This window comes from Scylla paramamosain, chromosome 24, assembly GCF_035594125.1.
Source record: "Scylla paramamosain isolate STU-SP2022 chromosome 24, ASM3559412v1, whole genome shotgun sequence".
In the NCBI taxonomy this organism is placed as follows: Eukaryota; Metazoa; Arthropoda; class Malacostraca; order Decapoda; family Portunidae; genus Scylla; species Scylla paramamosain.
Genome location: NC_087174.1, coordinates 14,771,579 through 14,786,136, shown reverse-complemented (window position 1 = coordinate 14,786,136; position 14,558 = coordinate 14,771,579). Strand labels below are relative to the sequence as shown.

The following is a 14,558-nucleotide window of genomic DNA, read 5'->3' as shown; positions in this document are numbered from 1 at the left end:
ATTCAAAATTACCATGGTTACTCCTACACTAGCCTCAGAGTCCCCATCTGGGGAGGGAGCCACAAATGTCCCCAGGTCAGACTGCTCTTCTGGTATCGACCCTAAGTGTCTTGACACCTTCCTTAACTTTTTCTTCATTAATTTCTGCAACATTTGCAGTCTTAGATCTAATTCTCAATCTGTAGAACACCACCTCTCCTCTACTAAACCTCATCTTCTTTTCCTCACTGAAACACAGTTGTCTGAGGCAAATGACAGTAGCCCCTTTCCTGTTCACTCCTACTTTCTCTATCCTCATTTTCAATCCAAAGTTGGATGTTGCACTTATGTGCGCAATGACCTAACCTACTCTTGTGCCCACACTCTTGAATCTTCCGAGTTTTCCACCATCTGGCTATGACTATAGAGTCACTCTCAAATTAAATCAATGTGCTGTATACCAAACACCTAACTCCTCTGACTATAAGAAGTTCTTTGACCCAAAGTGGAGCACATTCTGACTCTCTTCTCTTTTGTGGAGATCTTCATTCTTGGAGACTTCAATGTTCACCACCAGCTTTGGCTTTCCTCTCCCTTCACTGACCATCCTGGTGAACTAGCCTTCAACTTTGCTATCCTCCACGACCTAGAGCAATTGGTGCAACACCCTACTCATATTCCAGACTGTCTTGGAGATATCCCCAACATTCTTGACCTTTTCCTAACCTCTAATCCTTCTGCTTATACTGTTACTCTATTCTCCATTGGGTTCCTCTGATCACAATCTCATATCTGTATCTCATCCTATCGCTCCAACCCCTCCTCAGGATCCCCCTAAGCAGAGGTGCCTCTGGCGTTTTGCCTCTGCTAGTTGGGGGGACCTGAGGAGGTATTTTGCTGATTTTCCTTGGAATGACTACTGCTTCCATGACAGAGACATGTCTCTGTGTGCCGAGCGCATAACAGAGGTGATAGCATCTGGCATGGAGGTGTACATTCCTCACTCTTTTTGTCAACCTAAACCTTCCAAACCTTGGTTTAACACAGCCTGTTCTCATGCTATACATGATAGAGAGGTGGCCCACAAAAGGTACTTGAGCCTTCCATCACCATAATCTCATGCACTTTATATTTATGCCTGGAATAATGCTAAGTCTGTTCTCCAACTAGTCAAAAACTCCTTCATTAATAGAAAGTGCCAAAATCTTTCATGATCTAATTCTCCTCATGACTTCTGGCATCTACTCAAAAACATCTCAATAACTTTGTTTCTTCTTCTTTCCCTCCTTTATTTCAACCAGATGGCACCACTGCCATCACATCTATTGCTAAAGCTGAACTCTTTGCTCAAACCTTTGCTAAAAACTCTACCATGGACAATTCAGGGATTGTTTCTCCCTCTCCACATTCTGACTACTTCATACTATTAAAATTCTTTGCAATGATGTTTTCCATGCCTTCGCTGGCTTAAATGCTCAGAAGGCTTATAGACCTGATGGGATCCCTCCTAATGTTCTCTGAAATTGTGCCTCCATGCTTGCACCTTGCCAGGTCAAACTCTTTCAACTCTTTCTGTCATCATCTACCTTTCCTTCTTGCTGGAAATTTGCCTACATTCAGCCTGTTCCTAAAAAGGATGACTGTTCTAATCCCTCAAACTACCATCCTATTGCTTTAATTTCCTGCCTATCTAAAGTTTTTGAATCTATCCTCAACAGGAAGATTCTTAAACATCTATCACTTCACACCCTTCTATCTGATTGCTAGTATGGGTTCAATCATGGCTGTTCTACTGGTGATTTTCTGGCTTTCCTTACTGAGTCTTTGTCATACTCTTTTAGAGATTTTAGTGAAATTTTTGCTGTTGCCCTAAACATATTAAAAGCTTTTAATAGTCTGGTACAAAACTTTGATTTCCAAACTACCCTCTTATGGCTTCTATCCTTCTCTCTGTAACTTCAGCTCAAGTTTCCTTTCTGACCGTTCAGTTGCTGCTGTGGTAGAGGGTCACTGTTCTTCTAAATCTATTAACAGTGTTCCTCAGGGTTCTGTCCTGTCAACCACCCTCTTCCTATTATTCATCAATGATCTAAACCAAACTTCTTGTCCTCTCCACTCCTACACTGATGATACCACCCTGCACTTTTCCACATCTTCATAGATGTCCAACCCTTCAGGAAGTAAACAGTCCACACAGAGAAAGCACAGAATGCCTGACTTCTGATCTCTCCAAACTTAGTATTGTTCAATGCCTCAAAAACTCAATTCCTCCATCTATCAACTCGACACAACCTTCCAGACAACTATCCCCTCTTCTTCAATGACACTCAACTGTTCCCCTCTTCTACACTGGACATCCTTGGTCTGTCCTTTTCTTTTAATTTAAACTGGAAACTTCACATCTCATCTCTAGTTAAAACAGCTTCTATGAAATTGGGCATTCTGAGATGTCCCCACCAGTTTTCCTCACCCCCCCAGCTGCTAACTCTGTACAAGGCCCTTACTGCTCATGTATGGAGTATGCTTCATGTGTCTGGGGGGCTTACACTCATACCACTCTTTTAGACAGGGTGGAATCAAAAGTTTTTCGTCTCATCAACTCCTCTCCTCTAACTGACTGTCTTCAGCCTCTTTCTCATCGCTGCAATGTAGCATCTCTAGCTATCTTCTACTGCTATTTCCATGCTAACTGCTCTTCTGATCTTGTTGACTGCATGCCCCCCCTCCTCCCACGGCCTTGCTGCACAAGTCTTTCATCTTTCTCTCATCCCTATTCTGTCCACCTCTCTAATGCAAGAGTTAACCTGTATTCTCAATCATTCATCCCTTTCTCTGGTAAACTCTGGAACTCCCTGCCTGCTTCTGTATTTCCACCTCCCTATGACTTGAACTCCTTCAAGAGGGAGGTTTCAAGACATTTATCCTTCAATTTCTGACTACTGCTTCAGACCCTATTCAGGAACAAGCATCTAAGTGGACTTTTTTTTTTATTATCAGATTTTTGTTGCCCTTGGTCAATGTCCCTCCTACATAAAAATAAAAAGTCCCCTCAAACAGCTGGAAAGTCACCTGATCTTGAAATTAGTGACAAACTATAGCTTGATGCCAAAGAGACTTGCCAGTGTATCATAATCACTCGTAAGTTACAATAGAGTGATGGATGTCTGCATTTACTACAGACACTTATCAAGGGGACTAGTCAGCATCTGGTCTTGCAGGGTGTTTGTGCATTCACATACCAAAACACCATTTGTAAACCAATGCAGAAACTACTTGAAAAATCTGTTCATGAACCAATTTGTTAGTGGACAGGAATGTTCATGAACCAAGGTTCCACTGTGTGTGTGTGTGTGTGTGTGTGTGTGTGTGTGTGTGTGTGTGTGTGTGTATACACACACACACACACACACACAGTGGAACCTTGGTTTTTTAACTTAATTAGTTCCTGAATGCTGTTCAAAATCTGAAATGCTTGAAAATCGAAACTATTTTCCCCATAGGAATCAATGTAAAAGAGATTAATCTGTTCTCTGACACCGGTCCACCATATCTTAGTGAGTATTGTGTGTGTGTATATGTGTGTGTGTGTATTTACCTAGTTGTGACATATGGGAGAGGAGCTAAGCTTGTACTGTCCTGTCTCCATAACTCTTTTCATCCAACTTTTCCTTAAAGTCATGAATATTTGTAGCACACACCACTTCCCCTTCCAGTCCATTCCATACCTCTATGCTTCTAAGAGGGAAGCTAAACTTCTTTATGTCCCTTCTGCAGGTGGTTACTTTCAGTTTTATTCCATGTCCTTTTGTTTCTCTTTTGTTCATTATAAAGAGATGTTCCCTATCTAGTTTTTTTCATCTCACTCAGCAATCTGTACAATGCAATCAAGTCACCTCTCTCTCGTCTCTTTCCCAAGGTTGGGAGTTACATTCTAGCTAGTCACTCCTCGCGTAACAAATCTTGCAATTCTGTTATCATCTTTGTTGCTGCTCTCTGTATTCCTTCCAACTTTCTTATGTGCTTTTTTTTCATGTGGTGATCAAATTATCGCTGTGTATTCTAATCTTGGACATATCATTGTAGTGATTATTTTCCTCATCATTTCTATATCCAGATAAGATATTTCTTATTAGGCTGAGAGTTTCACCTGTTATCTTGTTAACATGTTTTTCTCTGAGAAAATCACTCTCAGATCTTTTCTCTTGTTGTCTTATTTACTGTTTTATTCCCCATCTTATAGTTATAGCTACAGCTTCTGTTACTTTTTTCAAATTCCATCTTTTTACACTTACCAGAGTTCAATTCCATTTGCCATCTGTTGCTCTATTCCCACACCTTGTCTATATCTCTTTGTAATTCTTCAACCTTCCATTCCCTTCACTCTTCTCATAAGTTCTGCATTGTCAGCAAAAAGACTCACATAGCTGGATACATTCTCCACCATATCATTTATATACACTGCAAACATTATTGGTGCCAACACTGACCCTTGGGAGTGTGTGTGTTTACCTAGCTTACCTAATTGTGGTTTACAGGAGGGGAGTAATATCATAGTATTCCATCCCTATATCTATCCAGTTTGGCCTTAAAAGCATGGACAGTTTTGGCATTCACGTCTTCAGTGAGTTCATTCCATTTGTTCACACTTCTGTGAGGAAAACTATACTTCTTGATGTCTCTTCTACAGCTAACTTTCTTCAACTTCTCACTGTGTCCCCTTGTACTCTATGTATCTAAATTTATAAACATTCATTCTCCTCATTTTTCATACCATTTAACATTCTATAGATATTTATTAAATCTCATCTCTCCTATTTTCAAGAGTAGGAATTTCCAACATTCTTAATTTCTCTTCATAGGTCGAATTTCTCAACTCTAGAACCATCTTTCCAATTTTATATTCTTTCCTGTATGAGGAGACCACATCATTGGCACATATCTTGGTCTTATCATAGAAATCAACAATTTTATCATTCCTTCATCCAAATATGAGAATGCCATTCTTATTCTTTTTAACAAATTTATCATCTCCCCAGTAATTTTATCAATGTGTCTGTCCAGAGTCATATTTTTGGTAACTTACTCCCAATTCCATTTCTTCTTTTGATTTCTTTAACTTCACATCATCCATCTCATAATGATATTGTATTCTTTTTTTCACTCTTACCAAACTCCATTACTTTAAATTTACTTAAACTGAATTCCATTTGCCAAGATTTACTCTATCTATTTATCTTATTTAAATCATCTTGCAGTATCATACAGTCATTTACATTTTCTACCCTTCTCATCAGCTTAGCATCATCTGCACATAAATTCATATAGTTATTTATTTCTTCATTTATGTCATTTACATGCATCACGAATATTATCTGTCCCAGCACTGATCCCTGTGGATCACAACTAGTTACTTTCAGCCAAGATTAATTTTTGTCTTGTATTACAGTTCTCATTTCTCTATCATCCAGATAATACTCCATCCATTCCAGCAGTCTTCCTCCAATTCTTCCATAATTTTTTATATTCCATACCAGTCTTCAGTGTGGTACTTTGTCGAAAGCCTTCTTCAAGTCTAAGTAGACACTATCCACCCATCCAACTCTCTCCTGCACAATATCGACTACCCTTGAATAAAAGGACAATAATTTCATGGACCATAATCTTCCCCTCCTATCCAAATTGACAATTTACCAAAACTTTATCTCTTTCCAAGTGTTCCATCCATCTTTCTTTTATTGTTCTTTCATATATGTTTCCTAGTGTCAATGACACTGGTCAATAATTTAGTGGATTTTCCTTATTTCCTCCTTTGAATATAGGTGTAATATTCCCTCTCTTCCCTATGACAATGATGTCACCACCATACTATGAATTTTATCAGCCAGTTGTTTTCTCTGCATTCTTTCAATATCCAGTTTTGTACTCCATCTGGACCAGAAGCTTTATTTGCATCAAGTTCTTCCATCATCTTATGTATTTCATCATAACTCACTGGGACTGTACTTAATATCTTCCTCACCAAATTATCCCTTCTAGCATCAAACTCCCCTTCCACAGTAAATACCGATCTGAAACTTTTGTTCATAACCTCTGTCATGCCCAGTGCATCCTCATAGACTTTTCCTTCAACTTTCAGTCTTTACACACCTCTCCTCTTCATCTTCCCACTAATATGTCTGAAGAATAATTTTGGTTCATTTATACACTTTTCTACTATATCTCTTTAATAGTTTCTTCTCTCCATTCTTATTATCTCAATGTACTCATTTCTAGCATCAATATATTCCTCCTATCTACTCTCAGTTTTCCTTTTCTTCCACCTATTCCAAGCATTTAACTTACAATTTCTAGCATTTTTGCATTTTGTATTGAACCATTCCTTACCCTTTCTACATCTTGCTCTTCCTCTAGGTACAAATTTCTCCACAGCAGTATTATACTGTATATCCTTATAAATTCATCCTATTTTTCCTGAACATCTTTTGCATGTTCAAAGTTTTTCCAGTCCACAGCAACAAAGTACTTTCTTAATTTTTCAAAATCAGCTTTACTATATTTAAATCTTCTTGCCTTATAATTTTCATCAATAATTACATTTGCATTTTTCAAATTAAATTCCATCAACACATGATCACTTTTATCTAGAGGGAATAAATATAAGCAGCAAGGGTGAGGAAGTGAGCAAAGAATTAAGAGAGAGAGTGGAAAATATTGAGAAATAAGTATTTTCTTTTCCTCTCCCTTACTCCTTTTCATTGTGTGTGTGTGTGTGTGTGTGTGTGTGTGTGTGTGTGTGTGTGTGTGTGTGTGATGTGTGTGTGTGTGTGTGTGTGTGTGTGTGTGTGTGTGTGTGTGTGTGTGTGTGTGTGTGTGTGTGTGTGTGTGTGTGAGAGAGAGAGAGAGAGAGAGAGAGAGAGAGAGAGAGAGAGAGAGAGAGAGAGAGAGAGAGAGAGAGAGAGAGAGAGAGAGAGAGAGAGAGAGAGAGAGAGAGAGAGAGAGAGAGAGAGAGAGAGAGAGAGAGAGAGAGAGTCCTGACGATTGCTAAATAGAATGAAACTGAATGAGAATGAAAATGGATGGAAGGAGCATAAATGTGAAGGGAATGGATAGAAGAAAATGAAAAGGAGTAGGAAAGAGGAAAAGAAAATACTTATTTCTCAATACTTCCTCTCTCCCTCTTAATTCTTCACTCACTCCTCACCCTTGCTGCTTATATCTATGCTTTCTACTTTCTCCCCATCCTCCCATCCTCCCTCCTTCACCCTTCCTCAACTTCCTTGTCCAGTGTACTCTCCTTACCCGTTATGTCCCCTCCTCCTTTTTCCTTTCCTCTCCCTTCCTCTTTCATCTTGTCTTAAACTTCCAACCTTCCCTGTCCCCTCCCCCTTATCTGTTAGAGATAAGGGACAGGGAGAGAGAGAGAGAGAGAGAGAGAGAGAGAGAGAGAGAGAGAGAGAGAGAGAGAGAGAGAGAGAGAGAGAGAGAGAGAGAGAGAGAGAGAGAGAGAGAGAGAGAGAGAGAGAGAGAGAGAGAGAGAGCTGTTGATAAAGGTTGTAGTGCTCCTGACCACTCACCATTGCTTTTAACAGATCTTCACCTTTATTGTCAGTGGCTTCCTCACAATTAGTCCAATATAATGAGGATTTACTGCATATATATATATATATATATATATATATATATATATATATATATATATATATATATATATATATATATATATATATATATATATATATATATATATATATATATATATATATTCACTTCTTATGAACCAATAATAGATAAACCTTACTGTTAAGTGTCCACTGTTATCCTATCCTAATAAAAGAATATGAAATGCATTTCCATACCTCTTCCATCATCCACTGTAGTTTGAAATACATGCAACACAGAAAGATTTCCTTACTTTTTCTTGTTGTGGTCAGTGATGCGTGTAGTGAGGCAGATCTTGCGATGCATCCCAACACCAACTGTCCCCTGAATAATGGACCTCTTGGAGCTTTGGTCTTCCTTCAAGCCCTACAGTGGAAGAAATTGAAAAAGCTGAATGCATAAGCTCTTAGGCTCAAGGCATAGATGGTAATTTTCATAACTCTTACCTTGTTGCAGTACTTGGTCTCAAATAATTGAGAAAAGAGATCTACCTATCTATTTATGCATATACCAGACTGGCAAATCCACACAGGGTGGCCTAGACAAAGTACCACATACTCATACACACATCATTCACATTCCTAGCCCTGTCAGCCCCTTGTGGAAAGGGATGTTCTCATGGACCTCCCTACTATAACCCAGCAGCTCAGGCTGCTGGGTTATAGTAGCTCAGTACTTCCACAAGGAAAGCCCAACAGCATACACTATCCCTTCACAACAAGACTATTTCCTACCAAGCACCTACTCCAATTCTGATGCCTTTAATGCAAACCCACTTTGAATGGGAAGAACTCATTCACACCATCACCACTTCTCACAAATGTCCTGCTATTTACATAGAAATTCTTCACTCCTTCCAGCAACCTGCCTCCAACTCCAACTAAACTTGTGGGGAAGAGGAGCTGGTTGCTGTTGGCAGGGGAGGGAGTTCCCTGAAGTGGAGGGCTTAGGGTTGCATTCCACTAAAGGTGTACCCAGAGAGGGGTGAGGCTTAGCAAGGGCCTTGGCCGCTGCCTGTTGAAAAGTCAATAAAGTTCCCTTGTCTAGCCTGTCCAGGCCTTCCTTGACCTCATCTTCATCAAAGAGGAGTCCAGAGTTTATTGAGGGCTGGCAAAGGAGGACCTTGGTAGCTGTCTTGAACTATGGAAGATGATGTGAGAGGTTGGCCTCCCTGTGCAATACCATCACATTAGCCAAGTCAATGGCCAAGTCCTTCATCTGTTCAACCATAGCTATCTGAAGTAGCATTGGAAAAAACCCAGGTTCTTAAAAAAAACCCAACTCACTCGGTTTTTTTGGGTTTTATTGTTTTTGAGGTATTTTGGGGGATTTTATAATTTTTGGGGGTTTTTATAATTTTTTGAGATGTTTGATTTTATTTTTTGTTTATTCCTCCTTTTTATATGTAAATCAGTTTAAATAAGCAATTAAAAAGTAATCTAGAGTGAAGCAAAAGGTTTATTTTTTTTTATGAAGGAGGGGAACTGGTCAAAACAACAAAAATATAATTAATAATAATAATAATAATAATAATAATAATAATAATAATAATAATAATAATAATAATAAAAAAGACCCTCTGAGGTGCCATTCCCCAAACAGAGTCAAATGTGGTAGTCAGAAATTACAGGATAAGTGTCTTCAAACCTCCCTCTCGAAAGAGTTCAAGTCACAGAAAGGTGGAAATACAGAAGCAAGCAGGGAGTTCAAAAGTTTACCAGAAAAAGGGATGAATGATTGAGAATACTGGTTAACTTTTGCTTTAGAGAAGTGGACAGAATGGGAACAAGAGAAAGAAGAAAGTCATGTGCAGCAAGGCTGCAGTAGGATGGGAGGCATGCAATCTGCAAGATCACAAGAGTATTTGGCATAAAAAATAGCTATAGAAGATAGCAAAGGATGCAACATTGCAGCAATGAGAGAGAGGCCAAAGACAGTGAGTTAGAGGAAAGAAGTTGATAAGATGAAAAGCTTTTGATTCCACCCTGTCTAAAAGAGCAGTATGAGTGGAACCACCCCCATACGTGTGAAGCATACTCCATACATGGATGGATAAGGCCCCTGTACAGAGTTAGCAGCTGTAAAGGTGAGAAAACTGGCAAAGATGACTCAGAACACCTAACTTCTTAGAAGCCGGTTTACTTAGAGATGAAATGTGAAGTTTCCAGTTTAGATTATAAGTAAAGAACAGACCGAGGATGTTCAGTGTAGGAGAGGGGGACAGTTGAGTGTAATTGAAGAAAAGGGAACAGTTATCTGAAAGGTTATGTTGAGTTGATAGATGGAGGAATTGAGTTACTGAGGCACTGAACAGTACTAAGTTTGCTCTGCCCTAATCAGAAATTTTAGAGAGATCAGAAGTCAGGCCTTCTGTGCTTCCCTGTGTGAGTTGTTTACTTCCTGAAGGGTTGGATGTCTATGAAAAGACATGGGAAAGTGCAGGGTGGCATCATCAGCGTAGGAGTGGATAGGACAAGAAGTTTGGTTTAGAAGATCACTGATGAATAATAGGAAGAGAGTAGGTAACAGGACAGAACCCTGAGGAACATCAGTGTTAATAGACTTAGAAGAATAGTGATTGTTTACCACAGCAACAATAGAACAGTCAGAAAGGAAACTTGAGATAAAGTTACAGAAAGAAGGATAGCAGCTGTAAGAGGGTAGTTTTGAAATGAAAGCTTTGTGCCAGACTCTATCAAAAGCTTTTGATATGTTTAAGGCAATAGCAAAAGTTTCACCAAAATCCCTAAAAGAGGATGACCAAGACTCAGTAAGGAAATCCAAAAAATCACCAGTAAAGCAGCCTTGAATGTTGGCAAACTTCCAGCAAGAAGTAAAGTTAGATGTTGATAGAGTTGGAAGAGTTTGACTAGGCAAGGTGCAAGCATGGAGGCACAGTTTCGGAGAACAATAGGAGGAATTCCATCAGGTCAGTAAGCTTTCTGAGGGTTTCAGCCAGTGAGGGCATGGGAAAATTCATTGCAAAGGATTTTAATGGGTAGCATGAAGTAATCAGAGGGTGGAGGAGAGGGAGGAACAAGTCCTGTATCATCCAAGGTAAAGTTTTTAGCAAAGGATTGAGTGAAGATTTCAGCATTAGAAACAGATGAGATGGCAGTGGTGCCATAAAGTTGAAATAAAGGAGGTAAAGATGAAGAAGCCAAGTTATTGGAGATGTTCCTGGTGAGGTGCCAGAAGTTTTTGTTTTTTTTTATGTAAGAAGGACACTGGCCAAGGGCAACAAAAATCTAATAAAAAAAATGCCCACTGAAATGCCAGTCCCATAAAAGGGTCAAAGCAGTGGTCAAAAATTGATCAAAAAGTGTCTTGAAACCTCCCTCTTGAACGAATTCAAGTCATAGGAAGGTGGAAATACAGAAGCAGGCAGGGAGTTCCAGAGTTTACCAAAGAAAGGGATGAATGATTGAGAATACTGGTTAACTCTTGTGTTACAGAGGTGGACAGAATAGGAGTGAGAGAAAGAAGAAAGTCTTGTGCAGTGAGGCCGTGGAAGGAGGGAAGGCATGCAGTTAGCAAGATCAGAAGAGCAGTTAGCATGAAAATAGTGGTAGAAGAAAGCTAGATATGCAACATTGCGGCAGTGAGAGAGAGGCTGAAGACAGTCAGTTAGAGGAGAGGAGTTGATGAGATGAAAAGCTTTTGATTCCACCTTGTCTAGAAGAGCAGTATGAGTGGAACCCCCCAAGACATGTGAAGCATACTCCATACATGGATGGATAAGGCCCTTGTACAGAGTTAGCAGCTGGGGGGGTGAGAAAAACTGGCGGAGACATCTCAGAACACCTAACTTCATAGAAGCTGTTTTAGCTAGAGATGAGATGTGAAGTTTCCAGTTCAGATTATAAGTAAAGGACAGACCGAGGATGTTCAGTGTAGAAGAGGGGGACAGTTGAGTGTCATTGAAGAAGAAGGGATAGTTGTCTGGAAGGTTGTGTCGAGTTGATAGATGGAGGAATTGAGTTTTTGAGGCATTGAACAATACCAAGTTTGCTCTGCCCCAAAAAGAAATTTTAGAAAGATCAGAAGTCAGGCGTTCTATGGCTTCCCTGCATGATATGTTTACCTCCTGAAGGGTTGGACGTCTATGAAAAGACGTCGAAAAGTGCAGGGTGGTATCATCAGCGTAGGAGTGGATAGGACAAGAAGCTTGGTTTAGAAGATCATTAATGAATAATAAGAAGAGAGTGGGTGACAGGATAGAACCCTGAAGAACACCACTGTTAATAGATTTAGGAGAAGAACAGTGACCGTCTACCACAGCAGCAATAGAACGGTCAGAAAGGAAACTTGAGATGAAGTTAGAGAAGGATAGAAACTGTACAAGGATAGTTTGGAAATCAAAGCTTTGTGCCAGACTCTATCAAAAGCTTTTGGTATGTCCAAGGCAACAGCAAAAGTTTCACCAAAATCTCTAAAAGAGGATGACCAAGACTCAGTAAGGAAAGCCAGAAGATCACCAGTAGAGCAGCCTTGACAAAACCCATACTGGCGATCAGATAGAAGGTTGTGGAGTGATAGATGTTTAAGAATCTTCCTGTTGAGGATAGATTCAAAAACTTTAGATAGGCAGGAAATTAAAGCAATAGGACGGTAGTTTGAGGGATTAGAACGGTCACCCTTTTTAGGAACAGGTTGAATGTAGGCAAACTTCCAGCAAGAAGGAAAGGTAGATATTGACAGACAGAGCTGAAAGAGTTTGACTAGGCAAGGTGCAAGCACAGAGGCACAGTTTCGGAGAACAATAGAAGGGACCCCATCAGGTCCGTAAGCCTTCCGAGGGTTTAGGTCAGCGAGGGCATAGGAAACATCATTGCGAAGAATTTTAATAGGTGGCATGAAGTAGTCAGAGGGTGATGGAGAGGGAGGAACAAGCCCAGAATAATCCAAGGTAGAGTTTTTAGCAAAGGTTTGAGCAAAGAGTTCAGCTTTAGAAATAGATGTGATAGCGGTGGTGCCATCTGGTTGAAATAGAGGAGGGAAAGAAGAAGAAGCAAAGTTATTGGAGATATTTTTGGCTAGATGCCAGAAATCGCGAGGGGAGTTAGATCTTGAAAGGTTTTGACATTTTCTGTTAATGAAAGAGTTTTTGGCTAGTTGGAGAACAGACTTGGCATGGTTCCGGGCAGAAATATAAAGTGCATGAGATTCTGGTGATGGAAGGCTTAAGTACCTTTTGTGGGCCACCTCTCTATCATGTATAGCACGAGAACAAGCTGTGTTAAACCAAGGTTTAGAAGGTTTAGGACAAGAGTGAGGAATGTATGCCTCCATGCCAGACACTATCACCTCTGTTATGTGCTCAGCACACAAAGACGGGTCTCTGACATGGAAGCAGTAGTCATTCCAAGGAAAATCAGCAAAATACCTCCTCAGGTCCCCCCAACTAGCAGAGGCAAAACGCCAGAGGCACCTTCACTTAGGAGTAGGGACTGGAGTCATAGGACAAGATAAAGATATGAGATTGTGATCGGAGGAGCTCAATGGAGAAGAAAGGGTGACAGCATAAGCAGAAGGATTAGAGGTCAGGAAAAGGTCAAGAATGTTGGGCGTATCTCCAAGACGGTCAGGAATACGAGTAGGGTGTTGCACCAATTGCTCTAGGTCATGGAGGATAGCAAAGTTGTAGGCTAGTTCACCAGGATGGTCAGTGAAGGGAGAGGAAAGCCAAAGCTGGTGGTGAACATTGAAGTCTCCAAGAATGGAGAGCTCTGCAAAAGGGAAGAGGGTCAGAATGTGCTCCACTTTGGAAGCTAAGTAGTCAAAGAATTTCTTTAAAGTCAGAAAAGTTAGGTGAGAGGTATACAGCACAAATAAATTTAGTATGAGAGTGACTCTGTAGTCATAGCCAGATGGTGGAAAACTCAGACGATTCAAGAGCATGGGCACGAGCAGGTTAAGTCATTGCGCATATAAACGCAGCATCCAGCTTTGGATCGAAAATGAGGATAGAGAAAGTAGGAGGGAACAGAAAAGGGGCTACTGTCAGTTGCCTCAGACACCTGAGTTTCAGTGAGGAAAAGAAGATGAGTTTTAGAAGAGGACAGGTGGTGTTCTACAGATTGAAAATTAGATCTTAGACCGCGAATGTTGCAGAAGTTAATGAAGAAAAAGTTGAGGGGGGGTGTCAAGACACTTAGGGTCGTCGACAGAAAGGCAGTCCGACCTGGGGACATTTATGGTCCCCTCCCCAGATGGGGTCTCCGAGGCTGGTGTAGGAGTCGCCATGATGATTTTAAAATTTTTGAGTGAAGGGTGTGTGTTATTAGGTTCTTGTAGTTTTGTGTGGAGGAAGAGAGTTGTCTTTAGAGGGCAGGCTGTGACTGCCCCCTTGTGTTGTGAGACACAAAGGGAAACGTTCAGTGAGGTCACAGCTGGGTTTAATGATAAGTTCACAGCACCCCCTGAACAGTGCTTTAGACCTCACTGGGAGTAATTATCGTTTTGGCAGGGTGAAATAGATCTTGGAAGACTTTTACAATTTCTGTTAATGAAGAACAGACACTTGTTTAGGTCATGCTGGTACAGGTTAGTGTGGTTGGACAAAGCCTGTATAAACTTGTACTTTAACATTTTTTATCAATATGTACATATATATGCATCAATCTCAACAATTACATTTATTATATATATATATATATATATATATATATATATATATATATATATATATATATATATATATATATATATATATATATATATATATATATATATATATATATATATATATATATATATATATATATTCACTATTTCATATATTCATCCCATGTGTACCATGGCCAGCCAGTCCTTTCTCCACCTCTGAAGGGAATTTCACACCCACTTCCAGTCCTTAGGGATACATATGTTTGTCTTCCTTCCTGGTCATTTCTCCTCCTCCTCTACATCAAGGGAAC

General features: G+C 39.9%; 1 protein-coding gene across 2 annotated transcripts in view; it reads right to left on the bottom strand.

The window, feature by feature from the left end:
- LOC135112807 (CCR4-NOT transcription complex subunit 10-A-like) overlaps window positions 1–14,558 on the bottom strand; it is a 103,593-nt gene that overhangs the window by 40,512 nt on the left and 48,523 nt on the right. For both annotated transcript variants that reach the window (XM_064027631.1, XM_064027632.1), the window contains one exon: window positions 7,892–8,004. In XM_064027631.1, the coding sequence (XP_063883701.1) occupies window positions 7,892–8,004 (113 nt within the window). The remainder of the gene's footprint in view (window positions 1–7,891; window positions 8,005–14,558) is intronic.